The sequence below is a fragment of the Panthera uncia genome, chromosome D1, assembly GCF_023721935.1.
Source record: "Panthera uncia isolate 11264 chromosome D1, Puncia_PCG_1.0, whole genome shotgun sequence".
In the NCBI taxonomy this organism is placed as follows: Eukaryota; Metazoa; Chordata; class Mammalia; order Carnivora; family Felidae; genus Panthera; species Panthera uncia.
In genome coordinates this window covers 47,625,315-47,649,287 of record NC_064808.1, presented here as the reverse complement: position 1 = coordinate 47,649,287, position 23,973 = coordinate 47,625,315, and the positions used below count along the sequence as shown (strand labels likewise).

Here is a 23,973-nt window from a genome sequence, read left to right as displayed (position 1 = left end):
TACAAAACCAAGCTCATAGAGGGTCACTAATTTTCCCAAGGACATACAGCCAGTAAGAGACTGCCAAAGGACCAGTAGCAATGGAAAAATGAGGACCTCAAAGCCTTGTGTTCAGAAGACCCTATGAGAGAAACACTGATGCAATTAGGCTGTGCCTGGGCTCCCTCACCTTCCAGGGGCCCTGACACAGAGACTTTGTCAGACACACAGAGGGGAAGATTTCACTTTATTGTTACATCAATCTCACAAATAAACCCAACACAGCCATAAACACTGAGCAGGTAAAGTGCCAATGTAGAGGCTTGGCAACAGAAGGAGGGAAGAATCCAGTTCATCTCCTCCATGTCTCCAGCCTGGAAGGATGCTTCTATTACACAAGAGTCAGGGCAGCTGACACAATAAGCATTCCATTCTACAGACACTTTGAGCTAAGGAATAGAAAATCTTACCAGATGGGGTCTGTGCAGGGCAAGGAAATAGAAAAGTCAGAAAACATTTGTTCCTCAAATAACTCAGGCATAGATATACCAAATAACAAAACCAATATTTTTCAAACTTCTTATACTTGAGATGGAGATCTAATAAGGAATGAGGGGGGTACTAGTTCTGCAGGGTTAATGCTTTCTACTGCCTGTCTTGAGAACTCTGACCTGGGTAGACACTTTCTTCTCACATCCTGAATCAGAGGTGCCAGAGAGAATTTTTTAGGGAATTCTGGGGCGAATAACTTTACCTTTTTACCTTGCCAGCTCCCAAAAAGTAGATCAGGTGCTCCCTCATGAATACCAGAGAGATATGGGCTACCAGAATAATAAACTTGGCAGCATTTAAAGATTAATGAAGTTCAAGACTTCCCATAATTGTCTTTAGACATTTTTAGGTACCTCTATAAAGCTTGAGGTTTAAAGCACAATTATTTGGTTAGTGAATTCAAATGATCTGACTGCATTGAATGAGATTATGATATCCTAAGCTCAGATCATCCCAATTGTTTCTATTCCAAAATTGGAAAATCATTAATTTTCAGAGGCCAGAAAGATCACTAAAGGCCATCTGATCATTCCTGTGACACCACATAATCCTCAACTCAATTTGTCAGAATCAGTCACGTGTTTCTAACACCTAAGAAATTCTGGCCTCACTTGGTCCACCAGGAATCCAAATAAGGATAAACCAGGTGAAGGAACTTACAATATGCCTGTAGAGTAGCCAAGAGTCAAGGCTTGGAGTGGAATTTTCAACCTGGGAAGGAAGGGGTGAAGTATTTCAACTCAGCCTTAGGGTAAAGAGCAGGCCAAAGTGATGCCATGATAGGTAGGGCAAGAGAGTGGAGAGGCCTCAGTGGAAAGGCACAGGTCTCCCTCACCCCAGGAAAAAATGTGGCAAATTTGGAGGGGGCACTGAAGGCTGGTAAACTGGGATCACCCCTGCTGAAGTTCAGGCATGGCCTCCTCTGCTGTGGCTGTGCTTAGTTTTCCATCTTGCTTCCGCTATAGAGGCTGATAAGAAGGGGAGCCTTGGGGTGACCTAGGCTGTACTATGGCTGCCTAGCTGTTCAAGTGGGAGTCACCAAGTTCCTAGTCTTTAGGGAGCTTCTGTAAGCCTAAAAACATTCACAGTTCCAAAAAGTTGTTTGGTAGAGGCAGTAGCTGAACACTAGATGAGATTATAGGTGGGACCTGGCAAAGTTCAACATGGGATCTGTTAAATGCGCTGGAAACTACTTCCATGAAGCAAGGATAGAGTTGGGAATCTCTTAAAAAGATATAGCTGAGTATTTTTCTGACTTCTCCAAGTACCTTTATGACCAAATTGAAGGGGAGATTCCATTATAGGTATCTGTGTGCCTAAGCTGACACCCCAACAAAAAAGCTTCAAGATACCCCTGTGACCTCCAATGTTTTGAGGAGAGGCACGGGACATTGGGCAGTCAGAAAAACTTGTTCTTAACACTGCCAGCTCCTACCCTGCCTCTTTCCTTAAAATAGAGCAAAGCTGAAGAGCTTCCCAACCCTCAGTTTCCTGCCTGGAAGTTTCATTCCTGACCACCACCCCAGAAAGGTTTCCATAGGTAGGAGTTTCCACCAACTTATTCTACCTAGTATTTCCTTCTATTCTGGACCTCTTCAGGTTTTTTGCATCTCCTTTCCCTATTCATGATACCAGCTACTTGAGTCCATGGCAGACAAATAATAGACTGGGCAGAAATAATGACTGGATCTTGGAGGTATCAATGTCTAATAGTGATCCCCTGATTATTTAACATAGCCTTCAATTCCATCTCAGAAAGTGATTAATGTTCTTCTGTCTGTGGCTCCTTTCCCCCTTCTCCCCTCTAAGAAGTTCACAGTGAGAGATCATCTCATTCATCTTTGTACCCTCAGCTTTTAGGCACCAAAATAAGGCCCTATATGTGACAACTGGGTGCAGAGACTTTTAGTAGACTTAGCACACAGGAGGGAGGGCTACTCAGATCCTCCTGGCATCCATCCCCAAAGCAGATTCTTCCCCTACCCTGCCTTTTTACAACCCCCCACCTCTTCATTCTCCTCTCAAGGCCTGAAGACAAAAGTAGCAGAATGGGAGAATGAACATAGTCTTGGCTTGTCAAATCTGAGTCTCTAGGTTCCTCTGCCACTGACTTAGTATAAGAGCTTAGACAATTCACTTGCCTCTCTGGACCTTTAAATAAAAGGGTTTAACTAGATGATCTCCCTTGGCCCTTTCAGATGAATTTATACTTGAGAAATCAACGAATGAATTAGAACAAATTCTAATTCTGAGACCTAGGTATCCTGCACCTCATTGAAACAGCTGAAAGGAGATAAAGGTCAGGTTCCTGTTTATTATACATTTTAGCTATAGGAAAAGAAGCAAGTGTATCTATAGAGAAATAGAACCTGACAGCCCCTATACCTGACTAATAAAAGCAAATTCCTGGAAGAAGCAGAGAAGTAGGCCACAAGTGAGACCTGGCAGTGTCAAAAGGTCTATAAATTAAGTGATCAGAGGAGTAAAAAACAATGGCTATAACCAGATAAGATCTCTAAGCACAGACTAAAGTCTAGAGAGGTCTGGGTGGGAAGGAGCCCCTGGAGCTTCTATCAGAGGAAAGGACTTGGTCCACAGCAAGTTGCTACAGCATTTGGTTCAAACCCAGGTTTCTCAATCTGTCAACCTGGTATGTATGCATACGTGCAGACATGCTGCAGTCTGTAGTTATGCTTCTGAAGTGCTGAAATGAGAAAGAAATAGAAGAAATGATACCAAATTCAAAGAAGTTAGGTTGAAGGCAAGTACAATTTTAGTTTAAAAGCTACTTAATTTCCCCACCAGTATCATTACTACTCATTCCAGAATATGGGCTAGAGAGTTTTATGGGATGGTGAACTCTAGGGGTTAGGGGTGAATGTACTTATGGCAAGACTGAAGAACAAACACAACCCAATATCCTATATGAGAACCCTCCACCTAATGACAAGTGGATTTTACTTGACCTGACTCATTTGGGCACTTACTTGTCTTCATTCAAGGAAACTGTCTCCACAAAAGGGATTTCTTCCTTGTCTGTCTTCCCCATGATCAGTCGGTGCTTATCCAAATTTATTATGCACTGAAAACAAAGGAGAATCACTGGACACTGTCAATAATCCTACTGTCAGTGCAAAAGGATCCCCCCACCCCCCACCCTCCCCACCCAGAGAGTAAGTATCAAAGGGAAAATAAAATCAATCCTACCTTAAGGGATCGGAGAGTCTGGAGACCAAGGGACAAGTTTTTCTCATTGTCCTCTAAAAAAAAAAGTAAGATTCAACTATTGCCATTCTGGTTTAGAAGTCAGCCTTATCACTATTGGGTTCCATCTAATCATCCATCCATCCATCCAATAAACATCTGTTGAGCATTTATTATATTAAATAATTTTCCCAGATCATTACAGTTAAAAGATGATAGAGCCAAGATTCAAACCTAGGTCTTTAAAACTCTAAAAGCCATTTACCCAAGGGATACAGGAGTATCTGTATACTGATGCATAGGGGCACTTGTACCCCAATGTTTATAGCAGCACTCTCAACAATAGCCAGATTATGGAAAGAGCCTAAATGTCCATCAACTGATGAATGGATAAAGAAATTATGGTTTAGGGGCGCCTGGGTGGCGCAGTCGGTTGAGCGTCCGACTTCAGCCAGGTCACGATCTCGCGGTCCGTGAGTTCGAGCCCCGCGTCAGGCTCTGGGCTGATGGCTCGGAGCCTGGAGCCTGTTTCCGATTCTGTGTCTCCCTCTCTCTCTGCCCCTCCCCCGTTCATGCTCTGTCTCTCTCTGTCCCAAAAATAAATAAAAATGTTGAAGAAAAAAAAAAAAAAAAAAGAAATTATGGTTTATATACACAATGGAGTACTACATGGCAATGAGAAAGAACAAAATATGGCCCTTTGTAGCAACGTGGATGGAATTGGAGAGTGTGATGCTAAGTGAAATAAGCCCTACAGAGAAAGACAGATACCATATGGTTTCACTCTTATGTGGATCCTGAGAAACTTAACAGAAACCCATGGGGGAGGGGAAGGAAAAAAAAACAGAGGTTAGAGTGGGAGAGAGCCAAAGCATAAGAGACTGTTAAAAACTGAGAACAAACTGAGGGTTGATGGGAGGTGGGAGGGAGGGGAGGGTGGGTGATGGGTATTGAGGAGGGCACCTTTTGGGATGAGCACTGGGTGTTGTGTGAAAACCAATTTGACAATAAATTTCATATATTGAAAAAAAAAACTCTAAAAGCCAAAGGCCTTTAGACAAAACTCAGGATTTACAGTAGTGTAGAGGAGACTACATAAGGGAAAGTACAAGAGGTAGTAGAAAGTGATTTATGGCAAAGGAGTAAGAGGATCTTGCCTTCTACCTCCAATAGCTCAGGGAAAGCTTTCAGGAACCATCTTCACTGGCACACAAAAATGTCTATTTTCTTACCCTTAAATTTTTTGTATCCTGAATTACACACTCCTTTTTCTTAGTGATTCTCAACATGTCTTGAATGTAGCTCAGAGCCCATCTGGTACTTTGGAGAGTAAAAATTGGGACAAGTCTATAGTACAGAAAAAGTGGAAACCTGGGATTTTGAAGAAGTCAGTTATTTACAGGCATGAGACCTCACAAGGGTTTGGTGGAAGAAGGGAGAGGGTTTACAAAAGGGGTCCATAGGTCCCACTTTCAATTCTACTCACCAACCACAGCTGCTGTACAGTCCAGACGGAGGGAACCCAGTGTGATCACCAGGTGCTCAATCTGGCCCACTACTTTCAGATGCCGGGGTAGAGAAAGTTTCTCTCCTTCATGCTTGTGAGATCTGACATGCTCCTTGAGTCTGCATCAGAGAGGGAACTATCAGAATCCCGTTGGCAGAGGTTTTTGATAAAATCTGGCAATTTCTACCTTCTGGCCCCCAGGTGTAATTTTCCAGGCTTTCCTGGGTTTAATTTACCAAAAAAAAAAAAAGTGCTAGAAAGCCCATACTTCTTGTTTCAGAATTTTGTCCTACCTATGCCAGGGGATACAAAAACTGAAAGATTTAGCTGCTGTTCTCAAAAAGCTATGTCACTATCTGCATTGGTGTAAATGAAAGTTGATACACTCAGAAAATCCGATTCTGCATCCTAAAATCCCCACTTATATGCAAGGCAACTTAGTTAACAGCTAACTGCCCTCAGAGAGGGCAGTTTATCCTCATCAGTCTTAGGATATAAGGTTAGTGGATGCTGGTACTTATTTGGTAATCACATTGATATTGATATCAGCAAGGAATATCATGGAGAAATTCATAATTAATTTAACTTGTCTCTGCAGGGGAGAAAGGAAAGGAACAGCACCCAGGTTTTACACAGTTATATAAGCTGATTGGAACAGCTAGCACCCAAGCTATTATGGGTTGGTGGATAAAAACTTAATTATGGACTTTCTGTGCCAATACTTCTGCATTACTCCATTTCCTCTCTTTTGGTGTTATAGCTCATCCAAAAGAAAAATAACTGCAGTTTTACAGATGGTTATTAATTCTGCTGGAACCATGGCAGACTGGTGCCTAATTATGCATCAGGACATTATTAGCCTTTCTGGAACCATCATGTTGCACTGTATTTCACCTCTTCACCACATAAAAAAGCTCAGGATTCTTCCCACAGGAGCACTTGTGCCCTGGGCTCCTCCCACCAGCCTAAATATCAGTGTACAAATCCCACAGAACCAGCTTCAAAGAGTTACAGTGGTGGTGAGGGTGAGGACAGGGTAGAAACAAGAAGGAACAGATCAGGTGGCAGAGGTCACTAACTATACAAACCAAGCTTTGTTCCAGTCCCACCTAAGAATATGAATATCTTGAAAGTAGCCTAGAATGGACCATTTTATCTACACTAGTGATTGTTTCAATAAAGATATTTGAGCTGGGAATGATTTGCTGTACTGAGGGCTAGAAAAGTAGAAAATGACATTGGATTGATTCTTCCAATTCTGGGCTAGACCTTAGGGCCCCCCTGCTACTTAGGAGGAAAGAGAAGGAAGAAGGAAAGAAATAAAAGTACCCATTGACTGAAAAGGAGGAAAGATACAAAATGACTTTCTCTGACCAGAAGAGGAAGAACCCAATTCTAGCTGTTAAATAACCAAAGACATCAATATATGAAGTATCTGCTTCACACCCAATCCCCAGCTGGAGAAGCAGTAAGATTTGATTTTACATGTTCTTTACAGAGAGGAAAGGCACTAAGAAACAGCTAGCTAATCACACCTACGATGGTTCAGGCCCAGCAGCAATAGCCATCCTATTCTAAGTTCTATCTTCTTGGGACAGGCAGTATGGCTTCCAGAAGTACACTGAGTAAGCTAAGATAAAGCGCATCCCTGCTTTTACTCATCTGGGATATACCAACAGGACAGCTTCTTCTAATCTGTTGTCCTGGCAGGGCACATATCAGAATCAGGCCATGGCAAACAATGAACCAAGGATCTCACACTCTCTCATTATAGACCCTCAAAGTCTTTGCTCAGAAATTAATAGGTGGGAGTTGATGGAAAACCTGAGGCTTTCCTGGCTCACTGATTTCTCCCACGTGCCTGGGAATCTACCATGCCCCCTCTACTAAGGACTAATTCCAGCTGACTAGTTGAACTCTGCACACTTCTCTTGGAGCCTTGGTAGAGACCCTCACCATCTCTAACCTCAAAATAGATTCAGGAAAAGAGTGCATTAGCATCTGATTCCCACCCAGTACAAGTGGCTACTTACCCCAGTCTATCCACACAGGCTGAAGAGATGAGATTATATTGACAGCCTGTGTCAACCAAGGCTTTCACATCCTTTCCAGCACACTGTGGAGAGGAAACATACTGTTCAGCAGGAGCTAGAGAAGCAAAAGGGAAGGGAGCAAGCAGATGTCATATGAAAGACAGGGCTGGAGAGCATCTCACCATTATGGGCTGGTAATGTCTCATCTTTATCCATGGCAGAATCTCCTTTAGGAGCTTTTTTCCTGCTGAATCTAGAGCTGACAGAGGATCCCAAAGAATTTTGTGTGTTTATAGTTCTATACACCAAGTAGCTCTTAATTTTAAGTGTGTGTGTGGTGTGTGTGTGTGTGTGTGTGTGTGTGTGTATTACGCATTCTTGCAAATATGATGAAAGCTTTGGTCCTTTTTCCCATAAAGATATACATGCATAAAAATGCAGCATATGCTTCCTGTAAAACTCACTTATGGTGAGTCCATGATAAGACCCATACTCTATAGTTTGAAGGAGAGGGCCCCACTATGGGGATCACAATGGGCCCAAATCCTATTCCAGAAAACCCTGGAAAAACTACTCTCAGAATATTACCTGGCAAGAAACCAAAATCATGTCATCATCATCAGACTTATTTAGTCCCTCAGACTTAGCCTGATTCAGTTTGTTGGTCTTGGAGGCCCAAGGAACACGGCTGCTTCGAAGTTTAGACAGGTTGGTTTCCATGAGGCGCCTCTGCAGAATGTTATGAGGTTGCTTGAGGAATAGAAAGCAGAGGCATCTTAGTGACAGGTCATTTCCCCCCTTTCCCATTGTCCCCCAGGTCCCACAGAAGTAATGAAGGAACCTCACATAACTGCGCTCTACCTTTGCTTCTTATTTATTCTTCCTTCAAGTAGACTCTTCATTGGTTTTATCAGAGCAGGTACTATGAATCAATTTGCAGTAGGCCACCCTGAATGAATTAAAGAGCAAGGTGGGACATTGGAAAATGTGGATAGGGCCAGTGAATATTCTATGGCTAAAGAGAACTGAGGAACCCTTGTGATTTGGAAGGCCTACTGCCTTCCCTTCCCTTACAAGGGCTAAAGTGACCTTAGTCTATGTGGAAGAAATGTATCCTCCCAGGTAATTTACAGATGAGGCAGCTCATTCTCACAGACCAGAGAAACCTACCCAGTACTGGTTGTCAGAAGCTCTGCTCACTTCTATTTCTTTAAAAAAACTTTTTTTAATGTTTATTTATTTTTGAGAGACAGAGAGCCAGTGGGGGAGGGGCAGAGAGAGGGGGAGACACAGAATTTGAAGCAGGCTCCAGGCTCCGAGCTGTCAGCCCAGAGCCCAAAATGGGGCTCAAACCCACAAATGTGAGATCATGAGCTGAGCTGAAGTCAGACGCTCAACTGACTGAGCCACCCAGATGTCCCTGCCCACTTTTATTTCAAGTCTCACTCCCTTATAGTCTCATCTTTTGGACCCAGTCTTCATATGCCTTCGTGACCTGACTGTCCTGTGGGCTAGGCAACTCATGGGGTGGTTGGGGCAGTAAGAGAGGAATCCATACCTGCTGAGCAACCCTCTCAGGAGACACTTTGGAACCTGGCAGAACCCATATGACTAATCTTTACTGACATCCTCTGGATCTCAAGAAACATAAGGCAACTCTTGTCAGATGCTTGTTATCCACTCTCTCTCTCTCCAATGGGCCAAAAAGTGGGAGTGTAAAAGGGGAAGAGACTGACCAAGAAACAGGAGACTTAATAAGACCTTATATCTATGCCAGGATACCTAATATCAGGAGGCAGAATGAGGAATGTGAATTCAAGTCTGCTCTTTGACAGAAATTGTTTGGAGAGTTCATAGGGCAGCCATATCCATGCTCTGCTCTTTCTACACAAAGTGGCCTGTAGAAAATATAGGTTACCTCTTGATAAGAACTCATTTGACCTGAGTAATTTCTATACACAAGAATCTTATCCTCAGTTTACAATAATATTTAAAATCTCTCAGAGGAAAGAGTCTAACTCCAAGTTTCTATATAACACATACCAGGTGCCTCTCCAATTTTAGGGCGAAGAGGATCACTCTTAGAAGCCTAGAGCCTAGAATTTTCCCAAGAAAGGGGTTAAAACTGGATAAGGTCTTAATTATCTACCACCTTACAATTTCTGAGGAAGAATGGAGTCAGAGCCATGACTCACTGTAACCCTGGTGAGGTGAAGAAATGGATTCCCAAAATACACAGACTCTTGGCAAAACAGATTCTAAATTAGTATCCTTGGGAAAAGGAGAGAGAGAGACAGAGAGAGAGAGAGAGACAGAGAGAGAGAGAGGCACTTAAAAAGAAAATGAGAGCTTCTTAACTTGATAAGGAGCTAGAGGAAGTGCTAACTCTGTCAGATTTCCTGATGTGACACTGGAAAATGCTTTGCTCCTCAAAAGAAACAGAAATTCTTCATTCTTATCTCTCTCACTAATAAGCCTGGATTCCTAGCTCAAGTCATATTAAAGCAGGGTGTTTGCTTCGATCAAGTCCATGCTCAGCAGAACCAACTCAGATAAACTACCTTTGTAGAACTGAACACTAGAAGGGATTCAAAGGCCATTTAACGAAAGCCCTGCTCACTGAAAGTTTGGGGCTTTCCTTCTACATCAGTCTTGCTGAACATGGCTTTACCTCACTACTCCTAATCTTGCAAAGGAGTCTAATCATTACTGGACAGATGAGGAAAATTCTGAAATTATTTTCCTTGAAGTCATTGCTCTTCTGAATTTTCCTCCTTCCATATAGAATCCTTCCTCCACAGGTTATAAAACATACTCAAAGTGCTCATATATTGGGGAGAAAACTCCACATAACCTCAGACCCTCAATTCAACATCCTCCTCTAATCACACCCTTGTCTTGAATAGTCTATTTTTTTTAAGTTTAATTATTTATTTTAAGAGAGAGAGAGAGAGAGAGAGAGAGAGAGAGAGAGAATCTCAAGCAGATTCTGCACTGTCAGCATGGAGCCCAACACAGGGCTTGATCCCACGAACCATGAGATCATGACTTGAGCTGAAATGAAGATGTGGAAGCTTAACTGACTGAGCCACCCAGGCGCCCCACTGAACAGTCCATTTTTAAAGAATCCCCAAATCACTATGTCTATTTCCTGATATCCTATATTTTCTTCACTGAGATTACTTCTGATCCCTCAACACCAATAATAATCTCCTAATTTCCAAATCTGGTAGATATTTTTCAGCCTTCGTTTTTCCTTGAGTTCTCTGGGGCATTTGACCCTGCTGACAATTTATGTGTTCTTTTCTTTAGTAACCAAAAAAGGTTCAAACACAATACATGCTCAGTGAAAAAATTCAAATATCACTGAAATATATAAAATCAAAAGGGAGTGTCCCTCAACTCAACCATTCCTCAGTCCTACTCTCTACAAATAACCACCATTAAATTTAGAAGTATATCCTTCCAAACATTTTAGTACATATACAAACACATACAAAAATAAGATCATACTATAACACTGTTCTAACATTTTCTACTTTTGTTTAATATTTGAAAGACATTTTTCTATGTCATACATATAATTCTCTTTGTTCAATTTCATAACTAAAAGTATTCATAATATAGTTTAGAAGTTGAAAATTCACAGCCAATAAACCCACATGAACCTCAGAAATAGTTTTCTGTGGTCATTTTATTATGCCTACAGGTTTTAAATGACATGCAACTGCATATTTACCTGTGCTCCCAACCAAAATTGCACTAAAATAATAGTCAAGGAATAAGAAAGGCCTAAACCTATAAGAACAAAAAGAACAATATACAGGAAACAACAATAACAAGAAGAGACAAAAAGAGACAAGATTGTGGAATCTGAGAAGCAAACAGAAAAGTGGTAACTGACCTACACTAAAGAAAGCTTCACACCATTCCACTCCATACAATGCTAGAGTGGCAAAGACTGCCAGTTGTTCATCAAAATCCATGTTCTCTTGTGCAGTACAACTTCCTTGTAGTTAGGCATGGCCATATGACTGACTTCTAGCCAACGGAATGTGAGGAGAAGCGACATGTACCACTTTAGACCTGATCCATAAAAATATCCTGTGCACATTCCTCCATTCTTTTTCTCTTCTGACTGGTTGGAATGGAAATGATCCTTAAGATAACCTTCTTAGAGGTCACATTCAAAAAAAAATTTTTAATGTGTATTTGAGAGAGAGAGAGAGACAGACAGACAGAACATGAGCAGTGGAGGGGCAGAGAGAGAGGGAGACACAGAATCTGAAGCAGGCTCCAGGCTCTGAGCTGTCAGCACAGAGGCCGATGCAGGGCTCAAACCCATGAGCAAGATCATGACCTGAGCTGAGTCAGACACTCAACTGACTGAGCCACCCAGGCAACCTTTAGAGGTGACATGTTAAAGACAGAAGAGCCACTGTCAGTCTAGGTCCCTAAATGACTATATGGAAGAAGACTGTCTTGCTGACCTTTCTACTAGTACTGTTACTTAAGAAAAAATAAACTATTATGTTTGAGCTATTATATTTTTGGGGTCTAGCTGTAAAAGCAGTTTTCCTACTCAAACTAAAACTCTGAAAAGGCTGAGGAGTTAGAGGTATTAGAACCTCTACAGTTAGAGGGTTGGAAATAGATCAGTATAAAGGCTTCATAAAACTCCCACTTGACCCAGACAAATGGGAAGTATGCCAAAAGTTTATTCTTTTTTAAATAGTAAATCAAAAAAACTCTGTCTGGTTAATAGTTTATCTAGGCTTAGAAATTATGTACTGTCAGATTTCTAGAACAGCTAAGGGTGAGGATGGAGTACCATACTAAGCCAGAGCTGAAGGATATGGATTTAAAGATTGAAAAAATCCACGTAGAGCCTCATCTAATAAGAGAAGAAAGGCCCACGACAAAATTTCACATCACTATGAATTTTTGGAATATTATGGGTGACACAGACTGCAAAATCTTCCAAAGAGAAAAAGATGATCCAAATACAAAGGATTTGGAACCAAAATGGCATAGGGACAACTAGAGAAGCTAAAAGACAATGGAATAATACTTTTTAAAAATTTGACAGTGCATAGTTTCCTAACCTAGCCAAACTATCAGTCAAAACTCAGGAAAGATATTTCCCATGAATCTTTAAGAAACTACTGAAGGACATGCTCCACCAAAGTGAGGGAAACCAATGAACAAAGAAAAAAATCATATGGTCCAAGAACAAAGGATCCAACAGAGAAGAGAGGCAAAGGATATTCTGAAAATGATGCTGAAGGAAAAGTCTAGGATATAGGATATATAACAGGCCTTGAGAGCAACCAGTCCAAAATGAAATTAGAGGATGGAGGGCTCCAGGAAGGATGTCTCCAAGAAAAAAGTGATGGACCTGGTATATCATCTACAGTTTTAAGGTACTTGGAGATTTAAATTTTACATAAAAAATAAGTTGGCAACTATTAATTTTGAGAAACGCAAATATTTGTATGAGAAAGGAAATACAGTACATTATTTGACCCAGCTGTGAATAATATGAACAGTTCCAGTTTCTTATTTACTAAGCAGTAAATGCTGATTGGACCCAAAACAGTTATTTAACAGAATATTAGTATATTAGGAGAGAGGACATAATAAAGAGGTGTAAGAGAATTAAACCCTTACCTATTATGGTAGAAAATCAATAGATGATGATAAAATCAATTAAGTCAAGAAATAATAATATCACCATTGACCTAGATATATAGAGATCCCTACACAAGGAATAGTCTAAATTTTTAAATGTATCTTTTATAAAAACAAACATTACATGAAACAGTATACCCCATATAGTAGGAAAATGTTCAGCCACAAGAAAAGCCAAATTACAATGTCTTAAATGGAAGTGTATTTTTTCTCATATAACAAGAAGTCTGGAGGTAGACAGATGTTGGCAATAATTCAGCAGTTTAACAATTTTGGGGCTACTGTCTCTGTACTCTTGGATATCCCCTCATGGTCATATAAATATTCCTCAAGGAGTGAGGAAGGATGAAGGGACAATGTGCCATCTATCCCTTTCATTAGGAAAGCAAAAGTTTTCCCAGAAGTTCCCTCAGTATTTTCCCTATATCTTCTTGATCAGAATTCACATGCCCAGTCTTAACTGCAAAGGGAGTTGGGAGAGAATTCAGCTTTTCTAATCTCTATAGAGGAGACATGCAGGTAGAAAAGGTCTGAGAATGGGTGATGATTTAGCTATCCAACAGTATCAGCCCAATCATGCAAAAACCAAAGTGTGTGTGCATGTGTGTATGCACAGGCACCAACAATGTAACTTAGGCAGGTAACCACCTTGGCACCTGTTCTCTTACATCTGCCCTATTTTCTGCATTTTAAAACAGCATATCCTCTGCAGACATTTGAGTTTGTGGTTCAAATATACCTCAATTTAACTATTTAACTACTGATGGACATTTAGATTGTTTCTACATGTCTGCCATTAGAAACAATGCTGCAACAAAACACAGCCACTCCATTTTTCCTGACACACTCCACTAGCTTCTAAAACCACCTTTCTGTCTCTATGTGGCATCTGTCTCTTTTACTGGTTCCCTTACTTCTGCTCGTTTCTTAAATCACTAATCTGTCTTTGGTCCTTTCTTCACTCTACATATTCTTTCAGGGCAACCTTATCTACTTTCATTGCATAAATTACTACCTTTATGATGATGACGCTGTCTCATGCCCAGATCTCACTTCTGAGTTTTAGACTCATAGATCCAACTGCCACTTTGAACTTTCTACTTACACATTCCACAGGCACTTTCAAACTTAACTTGTCGCACTGATCTTTCCCACAAAACCTGAACTTTCTCCCTTATTCCCTATCTCGGTGAGTGAAACTCTGCTACCTCTTTAACACCTTATATATCCCTCTCCATTTCTACTGTTATTGCTAAATCCAAGAAATATCCTAAAAGACTAGTTTCATGGTCTCCTTAACCTACAGAGGTTTTCTGGCCAGGTATATCAAACACAAAATCTTCAATTTAACATTAAAGATCTTCCAGTACCATTCATCCTCCTTCCCAAACTTATCTTTATTCCTCCAGGAAGACTTTCTACTTTCAGCAAAATGATCAGTTGTCATATATTATCTTGGGTCAATCACTAATCTTGGTAGGCATTACTTTTCTCAAGCCTTGCTTTCTTCATCAGTAATAAAATAAGTTTGTTTGAGCTTCCAAGTCCTGTTCAGTTTTAACATTCTGGATCTCTCCCTTTCCACCAACTTGGTAAAATGGCACCACCATACACCCATCTACTTTTGATTCTTTTTTTTTTTTTAATATTTGTTTATTTATTTATTTATTTATTTTATTTTTTAATATATGAAATTTACTGTCAAATTGGTTTCCATACAACACCCAGTGCTCATCCCAAAAGGTGCCCTCCTCAATACCCATCACCCACCCTGCCCTCCCTCCCACCCCCCATCAACCCTCAGTTTGTTCTCAGTTTTTAACAGTCTCTTATGCTTTGGCTCTCTCCCACTCTAACCTCTTTTTTTTTTTTTTTTTCTTTCCTTCCCCTCCCCCATGGGTTTCTGTTATGTTTCTCAGGATCCACATAAGAGTGAAACCATATGGTATCTGTCTTTCTCTGTATGGCTTATTTCACTTAGCATCACACTCTCCAGTTCCATCCATGTTGCTACAAAAGGCCATATTTCATTTTTTCTCATTGCCACGTAGTATTCCATTGTGTATATAAACCACAATTTCTTTATCCATTCATCAGTTGATGGACATTTAGGCTCTTTCCATAATTTGGCTATTGTTGAGAGTGCCGCTATAAACATTGGGGTACAGGTGCCCCTATGCATCAGTACTCCTGTATCCCTTGGATAAATTCCTAGCAGTGCTATTGCTGGGTCATAGGGTAGGTCTATTTTTAATTTTCTGAGGAACCTCCACACTGCTTTCCAGAGCGGCTGCACCAATTTGCATTCCCACCAACAGTGCAAGAGGGTTCCTGTTTCTCCACATCCTCTCCAGCATCTATAGTCTCCTGATTTCTTCATTTTGGCCACTCTGACTGGCGTGAGGTGGTATCTGAGTGTGGTTTTGATTTGTATTTCCCTGATAAGGAGCGACGTTGAGCATCTTTTCATGTGCCTGTTGGCCATCCGGATGTCTTCTTTAGAGAAGTGTCTATTCATGTTTTCTGCCCATTTCTTCACTGGGTTATTTGTTTTTCGGGTGTGGAGTTTGATGAGCTCTTTATAGATTTTGGATACTAGCCCTTTGTCCGATGTGTCATTTGCAAATATCTTTTCCCATTCCGTTGGTTGCCTTTTAGTTTTGTTGGTTGTTTCCTTTGCTGTGCAGAAGCGTTTTATCTTCATAAGGTCCCAGTAATTCACTTTTGCTTTTAATTCCTTGCCTTTGGGGATGTGTTGAGTAAGAGATTGCTACGGCTGAGGTCAGAGAGGTCTTTTCCTGCTTTCTCCTCTAAGGTTTTGATGGTTTCCTGTCTCACATTCAGGTCCTTTATCCATTTTGAGTTTATTTTTGTGAATGGTGTGAGAAAGTGGTCTAGTTTCAACCTTCTGCATGTTGCTGTCCAGTTCTCCCAGCACCATTTGTTAAAGAGACTGTCTTTTTTCCATTGGATGTTCTTTCCTGCTTTGTCAAAGATGAGTTGGCCATACGTTTGTGGGTCTAGTTCTGGGGTTTCTATTCTATTCCATTGGTCTATGTGTCTGTTTTTATGCCAATACCATGCTGTCTTGATGATGACAGCTTTGTAGTAGAGGCTAAAGTCTGGGATTGTGATGCCTCCTGCTTTGGTCTTCTTCTTCAAAATTACTTTGGCTATTCGGGGCCTTTTGTGGTTCCATATGAATTTTAGGATTGCTTGTTCTAGTTTCGAGAAGAATGCTGGTGCAATTTTGATTGGGATTGCATTGAATGTGTAGATAGCTTTGGGTAGTATTGACATTTTGACAATATTTATTCTTCCAATCCATGAGCAGGGAATGTCTTTCCATTTCTTTATATCTTCTTCAATTACCTGCATAAGCTTTCTATAGTTTTCAGCATACAGATCTTTTACATCTTTGGTTAGATTTATTCCTAGGTATTTTATGCTTCTTGGTGCAATTGTGAATGGGATCAGTTTCTTCATTTGTCTTTCTGTTGCTTCATTGTTAGTGTATAAGAATGCAACTGATTTCTGCACATTGATTTTGTATCCTGCAACTTTGCTGAATTCATGTATCAGTTCTAGCAGACTTTTGGTGGAGTCTATCGGATTTTCCATGTATAATATCATGTCATCTGCAAAAAGCGAAAGCTTGACTTCATCTTTGCCAATTTTGATGCCTTTGATTTCCTTTTGTTGTCTGATTGCTGATGCTAGAACTTCCAGCACTATATTAAACAACAGCGGTGACAGTGGGCATCCCTGTCGTGTTCCTGATCTCAGGGAAAAAGCTCTCAGTTTTTCCCCGTTGAGGATGATGTTAGCTGTGGGCTTTTCATAAATGGCCTTTATGATCTTTAAGTATGTTCCTTCTATCCCGACTTTCTCAAGGGTTTTTATTAAGAAAGGGTGCTGGATTTTGTCAAAGGCCTTTTCTGCATCGATTGACAGGATCATATGGTTCTTCTCTTTTTTTTTTGTTAATGTGATGTATCACGTTGATCGATTTGCGAATGTTGAACCAGCCCTGCATCCCAGGAATGAATCCCACTTGATCATGGTGAATAATTCTTTTTATATGCTGTTGAATTCGATTTGCTAGTATCTTATTAAGAATTTTTGCATCCATATTCATCAGGGATATTGGCCTGTAGTTCTCTTTTTTTACTGGGTCTCTGTCTGGTTTAGGAATCAAAGTAATACTGGCTTCATAGAATGAGTCTGGAAGTTTTCCTTCCCTTTCTATTTCTTGGAATAGCTTGAGAAGGATAGGTATTATCTCTGCTTTAAATGTCTGGTAGAACTCCCCTGGGAAGCCATCTGGTCCTGGACTCTTATTTGTTGGGAGATTTTTGATAACCGATTCAATTTCTTCGCTGGTTATGGGTCTGTTCAAGCTTTCTATTTCCTCCTGATTGAGTTTTGGAAGAGTGTGGGTGTTTAGAAATTTGTCCATTTCTTCCAGGTTGTCCAATTTGCTGGCATATAATTTTTCATAGTATTCCCTGATAATTGTTTGTATCTCTGAGGGATTGGTTGTAATCATTCCATTTTCATTCATGATTTTATCTATTTGGGTCATCTCCCTTTTCTTTTTGAGAAGCCTGGCTAGAGGTTTGTCAATTTTGTTTATTTTTTCAAAAAACCAACTCTTGGTTTCGTTGATCTGCTCTACAGTTTTTTTAGATTCTATATTGTTTATTTCTGCTCTGATCTTTATTATTTCTCTTCTTCTGCTGGGTTTAGGCTGCCTTTGCTGTTCTGCTTCTATTTCCTTTAGGTGTGCTGTTAGATTTTGTATTTGGGATTTTTCTTGTTTCTTGAGATAGGCCTGGATTGCAATGTATTTTCCTCTCAGGACTGCCTTCACTGCATCCCAAAGCGTTTGGATTGTTGTATTTTCATTTTCGTTTGTTTCCATGTGTATTTTAATTTCTTCTCTAATTGCCTGGTTGACCCACTCATTCGTTAGTAGGGTGTTCTTTAACCTCCATGCTTTTGGAGGTTTTCCAGACTTTTTCCTGTGGTTGATTTCAAGCTTCATAGCATTGTGGTCTGAAAGTATGCATGGTATAATTTCAATTCTTGTAAACTTATGAAGGGCTGTTTTGTGACCCAGTATATGATCTATCTTGGAGAATGTTCCATGTGCACTCGAGAAGAAAGTATATTCTGTTGCTTTGGGATGCAGAGTTCTAAATATATCTGTCAAGTCCATCTGATCCAATGTATCATTCAGGGCCCTTGTTTCTTTATTGACTGTGTGTCTAGATGATCTATCCATTTCTGTAAGTGGGGTGTTAAAGTCCCCTGCAATGACCACATTCTTATCAATAAGGTTGCTTATGTTTATGAGTAATTGTTTTATATATCTGGGGGGTCGGGTATTTGGCGCATAGACATTTATAATAGTTAGCTCTTCCTGGTGGATAGACCCTGTGATTATTATATAATGCCCTTCTTCATCTCTTGTTACAGCCTTTAATTTAAAGTCTAGTTTGTCTGATATAAGTATGGCTACTCCAGCTTTCTTTTGGCTTCCAGGAGCATGATAAATAGTTCTCCATCCCCTCACTCTCAATCTAAAGGCGTCCTCCGATCTAAAATGAGTCTCTTGTAGACAGCAAATAGATGGGTCTTGTTATTTTATCCATTCTGATACCCTATGTCTTTTAGTTGGCGCATTTAATCCATTTACATTCAGTGTTATTATAGAAAGATACGGGTTTAGAGTCATTGTGATGTCTGTATGTTTTATGCTTGTAGTGATGTCTCTGGTACTTTGTCTCACAGGATCCCCCTTAGGATCTCTTGTAGGGCTGGTTTCGTGGTGACAAATTCCTTCAGTTTTTGTTTGTTCGGGAAGACCTTTATCTCTCCTTCTATTCTAAATGACAGACTTGCTGGATAAAGGATTCTCGGCTACATATTTTTTCTGTTTAGCACACTGTAGATATCGTGCCAAGCCTTTCTGGCCTGCCAAGTTTCAAAGGAGAGATCAGTCACGAGTCTTATAGGTCTCCCTTTATATGTGAGGGCACGTTTATCCCTTGCTGCTTTCAGAATTTTCTCTTTATCCTTGTATTTTGCCAGTTTCACTATGATATGTCGTGCAGAAGATCGATTCAAGTTACGTCTGAAGGGAGTTCTCTGTGCCTCTTGGATTTCAATGCCTTTTTCCTTCCCCAGTTCAGGGAAGTTCTCAGCTATAATTTGTTCAAGTACCCCTTCAGCACCTTTCCCTCTCTCTTCCTCCTCTGGGATACCAATTATGCGTATATTTTTTTTTTTTAGTGTATCACTTAGTTCTCTAATTTTCCCCTCATACTCCTGGATTTTTTTATCTCTCTTTCTTTCAGCTTCCTCTTTCTCCATAACTTTATCTCCTAGTTCACCTATTCTCTCCTCTGCCTCTTCAAGCCGAGCCATCGTGGTTTCCATTTTGTTTTGCATTTCGTTTAAAGCGTTTTTCAACTCCTCGTGACTGTTCCTTAGTCCCTCGATCTTTATGGCGAGAGATTCTCTGCTGTCCTGTATACTGTTTTCAAGCCCAGCGATTAATTTTATGACTATTATTCTAAATTCACTTTCTGTTATATTATTTAAATCCTTTTTGATCAGTTCATTAGCTGTTGTTATTTCCTGGAGATTCTTCTGAGGGGAATTCTTCCGTTTGGTCATTTTGGAGAGTCCCTGGCGTGGTGAGGACCTGCAGTGCACTTCCCCTGTGCTGTGGTGTATAACTGGAGTTAGTGGGCGGGGCCGCAGTCCGACCCGATGTCTGCCCCCAGCCCACTGCTGGGGCCACAGTCAGACTGGTGTGTGCCTTCTCTTCCCCTCTCCTAGGGGCAGGATTCACTGTGGGGTGGCGTGTCCCGTCTGGGCTACTTGCACACTGCCAGGCTTGTGTTGCTGGGGATCTGGGGTATTAGCTGGGGTGGGTAGGCAAGGTGCACAGGGGCTGGAGGGGCAGGCTTAGCTCGCTTCTCCTTAGGTGATCCACTTCAGGAGGAGCCCTGTGGCAGCGGGAGGGAGTCAGATCCGCTGCCGGAGGTTTGGCTCCGCAGAAGCACAGAGTTGGGTGTTTGCGCGGAGCGAGCAAGTTCCCTGGCAGGAACTGGTTCCCTTTGGGATTTTGGCTGGGGGATGGGCGGGGGAGATGGCGCTGGCGCCTTTGTTCCCCGCCAAGCTGAGCTCTGCCGTCCGGGGGCTCAGCAGCTCTCCCTCCCTTTGTCCTCCAGCCTTCCCGCTTTCCGAGCAGAGCTGTTAACTTATGACCTCCCAGACGCTAAGTCGCGCTTGCTGTCGGAACACAGTGTGTCCGGCCCCTCCGCTTTTGCCAGCCAGACTCGGGGGCTCTGCTTGGCCGGCGAGCCGCCCCTCCGCCCCGGCTCCCTCCCGCCAGTCCGTGGAGCGCGCACCGCCTCGCCGCCCTTCCTACCCTCTTCCGTGGGCCTCTCATCTGCGCTTGACTCCGGAGACTCCCTTCTGCTAATCCTCTGGCGGTTTTCTGGGTTCTTTAGGCAGGTGTAGGTGGAATCTAAGTGATCGGCCGGACGCGCTGTGAGCCCCGCGTCCTCCTACGCCGCCATCTTCCGGAACCCCCTCTACTTTTGATTCTTTCCTTTCCCTAAACTTCCATCCCAAAGTACCATTGTTGCTTTCTCTAAAACATATCTGGAATTAATCTACTCCTCCCCATCTTTACTACCTCCAATCTAATCCAAGCCATCATCATTTTTTTTGTCTTTTATACTTGCAGAAAACCTTCATAGCTTGTTAGACCTTAAAAATGCAATGTAACTTTAATTGACCTCATCCTCTAAGTTTTATTTTAAACAATGCAATTTTTAAATATTGAGGTATAATTACATTATACATGCATTATATTAGTTATAGGTATATGACATGATTTCATATTTGTATATACTGCAAAATGATCACCACAATAAGTCTAGTTAATGCTCATCACCATACATAGTTATAATGTTTTCCCTTTTTTCCTTAAAATGAGGACTTTCAATATCTACCCTCTTAGCAACTTTCAAATATGCAGTACACTAGTATTAACTATAGTCATCATGCTGGACATGATATCCCCATGACTTATTTTTTTATAGCTGGAAGTCTGTACCATTTGACCACTTTCATCCATTTCGCTCCCCTGCCCTCCAGGAAGCACCAATCTGTTCTCTGTATCTATGACCTTGGTTGTTTTGTTTGTTTGTTGTGTTTTTTAGATTCCACCTATAAGTGAGATCATATGGTATTTGTATTTCTCTGACTTACTTCACTTAGCATGACCCTCACAGTCATCTATGTTGTCACAAATGGTTAAGATTTAATACTTTTTTATGGTTGAATATTATATATATACTACATTTTCTTTGTCCATTCATCCACAGATGGACACCTAGGTTGCTTCTATATGTTGGTTCATCACTTCTTATCTGAACTGCCAAAAAACTCCTAACTTATCTTCTGCCTCTTCTTTCATCCTTTTCCAGTTCATTCTCTACATAGCAACCAGGGTGAGTTTTTAAAAATATAAGTTGGATAATACATTCCCTTACTCCAAACCCTTCAATAGCTTCCTATTGTTCTTTGAATAAAATTCAAACTTCTTACCATGGTCTATGTGGTTCTGCATCATCTGGTTCTTGCCCATTGCTCCAACCTCCATCTACATACCATATACATGCCACATTCCCTTTATTCATCCATACTTCCTTGTTCAAAAACTCTTCCCCATTCCAATGCCTTTGCACCTGTTATTCCCTCTGTCTGCAATGTTCTCCCACTAACCCTTCAAATAGTTAACTTGTTCTCATTTTTCAAGTCTCAGCTCAAATGTCATTTCATCAAAGATGCCCCCCCAACTATACTATTTAAAGTGGGTACCCCACCTCTTCAGTTATTAACATATCCTACTCTTTCTTTCATAGTAATTATAAATCCACAATTATTTTGCTTATTTACTTGTTTACTATTTCACTTCCCCACTAGGTTGTTAATTCCACAAGAGCAGGGACCATAAATGTCTTGATCACAGCTATACCCCTAGTTCTTGATATAGTACTGAATAAACAAATCTCTACTCTTCACTTCTTCAAAAAGCCTTTCTTGATTAACATCATCTAGATCTTTCTTTCAGAATCCCTCAATACTTACACATTACATAGTTCGTAATTTACTTTCCCACTCCTTGACTATTGCTTAGGAAATTTACTTAGGTGGTTTATTTTTATGTTTATTGAAAAATTGGCTTTCCAAGAACTGTATTCTAGTTTCCTGAAGTCCTTCAAGACACACATTAGTAATTAGTTAGAAAGGTGCTACAGGCACTCTGGTGACCTTTGGACATAATTCTCCAGTCATCCTACTGACATGGATCTTGCTTTATGCTTTACCTCAACAAGGTACTACTAATCTAAGCAGTCCCTGGTTCTCTCCTGTTCCTGAAATGTGGCTGCTAAACCCTAACCAGGGTTTAGGCATCTAAACCTTAGCAGCAAGCTCAAATGTGCTGCCTTCACTATTATCAGGAGCTTCTGAAGGAAATGCACTCTGTGGGCAGTGTTGTATTCTGGGTAGAAATAGCTGAGGTTCCTCAATCTGGCACCCAATCTGCTTAAATATCTCTTCTTCTAATCAGGCTATAGAGTGGGAAGAAAAGTGAGGTGAGAGGAAGTAGATTATACTGCAGAATGCCACAAAATCATGTTTTGAGCAAGAACTTCTAAGGCCACTTTCTTAATCCCTTTACCTATACTGCACTGAAGCCAGACAGAATCAAACTAATGGAATTTTGTGGTCCACAGAATAGACCAGACCAGACAATACGGTTGAAATTACATAAGTCTCTCCCATTTGTAGCTTTTATTCCCAGAAGAGAGACCCAAGGTTTCTAGCTAGCAATAGAACCACAACTAGAACCACTTTGAAAGTGGGGTCAGCAAATACAGTCCATAAGCCAAATCCAGCCTGATACCTATTTTTGTAAATAAAGGTTTATTGAAACACAACCAACCCCACTCATTTACTGTCTATGGATGCTTTTGCACTACAATAGCATCGCTGAGTAGTTGAGACAGAGACTGGACTAAAAAGCTGAAAACAGTTACTATCTGGTCCTTTATAGAAAAAGTTTGCCAACCCTTGCTTAGAATAGTATTTAAAATATATGCTTTATAGAATTAGACCTATAAATACAGAGAACAAACTGATGGTTGCCAGTGGGAAGGGGGTGGGAGAGGTGAGCAAAATGGGTGAAGGGGAGTGGGAGATACAGGCTTCCAGTTATACAATGAATATGTCATGGGAACAAAAGGCACAGCATAGGCAATATAGTCAATGATACTGTAATAGCATTGTATAGTGATGGATGATAGTTACATTTGTGGTGAGAATAGCATAACCTATAGAGAAGTTGAATCACTATGTTGTACGCCTGAAATTAGCATAACATTGTGTGTCAACTATATTTAAAAAATTAAAATTAGGGGCGCCTGCGTGGCTCAGTCAGTTAAATATCTGACTTCGGCCTAGGTCATGATCTCATGGTTTGTGAGTTCAAGCCCCATGTTCAGTCTCTGTGCTGACAGCTTAGAGTCTGGAGCCTGCTTTGGATTCTGTGTCTCCCTCTCTCTCTGCCCCTCCCCCACTCATGCTCTGTCTCTCTGTCTCGCTCTAAAATAAACATTTTTAAAAAAATTTTTTAAATAAAATAAAATTAATAAATTAAATTAATAAAGTGTTGAGAGAAAACTCCCACTAACCTCAAAATCTGTACCTGCCAAATTATCCTTCAAAAGTGAAGAAGTGGGGAGCCTGGGTGGCTCAGTCAGTTAAGTATCCGACTCTTGATTTCGGCTCAGGTCATGGTTTCTCAATTCTTGAGTTGGAGCCCCACATCAGGCTCTGCGCTGACAGTGCACTGCTTGGGATTCTCTCTCTCCCTCTTTCTCTGCCCCTCCCTGCTCTTGCTCACCTGTGCATTCTCTC

General features: G+C 40.9%; 1 protein-coding gene across 1 annotated transcript in view; it reads right to left on the bottom strand.

Moving 5' to 3' along the window:
- Positions 1-209: 209 nt before the first annotated feature.
- The window catches only part of NRIP3 (nuclear receptor interacting protein 3), a 31,367-nt gene continuing 7,603 nt past the window's right edge, over positions 210-23,973 (bottom strand). Inside the window, exons 2-7 of the mRNA XM_049650403.1 lie at positions 7,864-8,025; positions 7,276-7,358; positions 5,222-5,361; positions 3,739-3,791; positions 3,519-3,613; positions 210-3,235 (exon numbers count right to left, since the gene is read on the bottom strand). Coding sequence (XP_049506360.1) covers positions 3,220-3,235; positions 3,519-3,613; positions 3,739-3,791; positions 5,222-5,361; positions 7,276-7,358; positions 7,864-8,025 — 549 coding nt within the window. The 3' untranslated portion in view covers positions 210-3,219. The remainder of the gene's footprint in view (positions 3,236-3,518; positions 3,614-3,738; positions 3,792-5,221; positions 5,362-7,275; positions 7,359-7,863; positions 8,026-23,973) is intronic.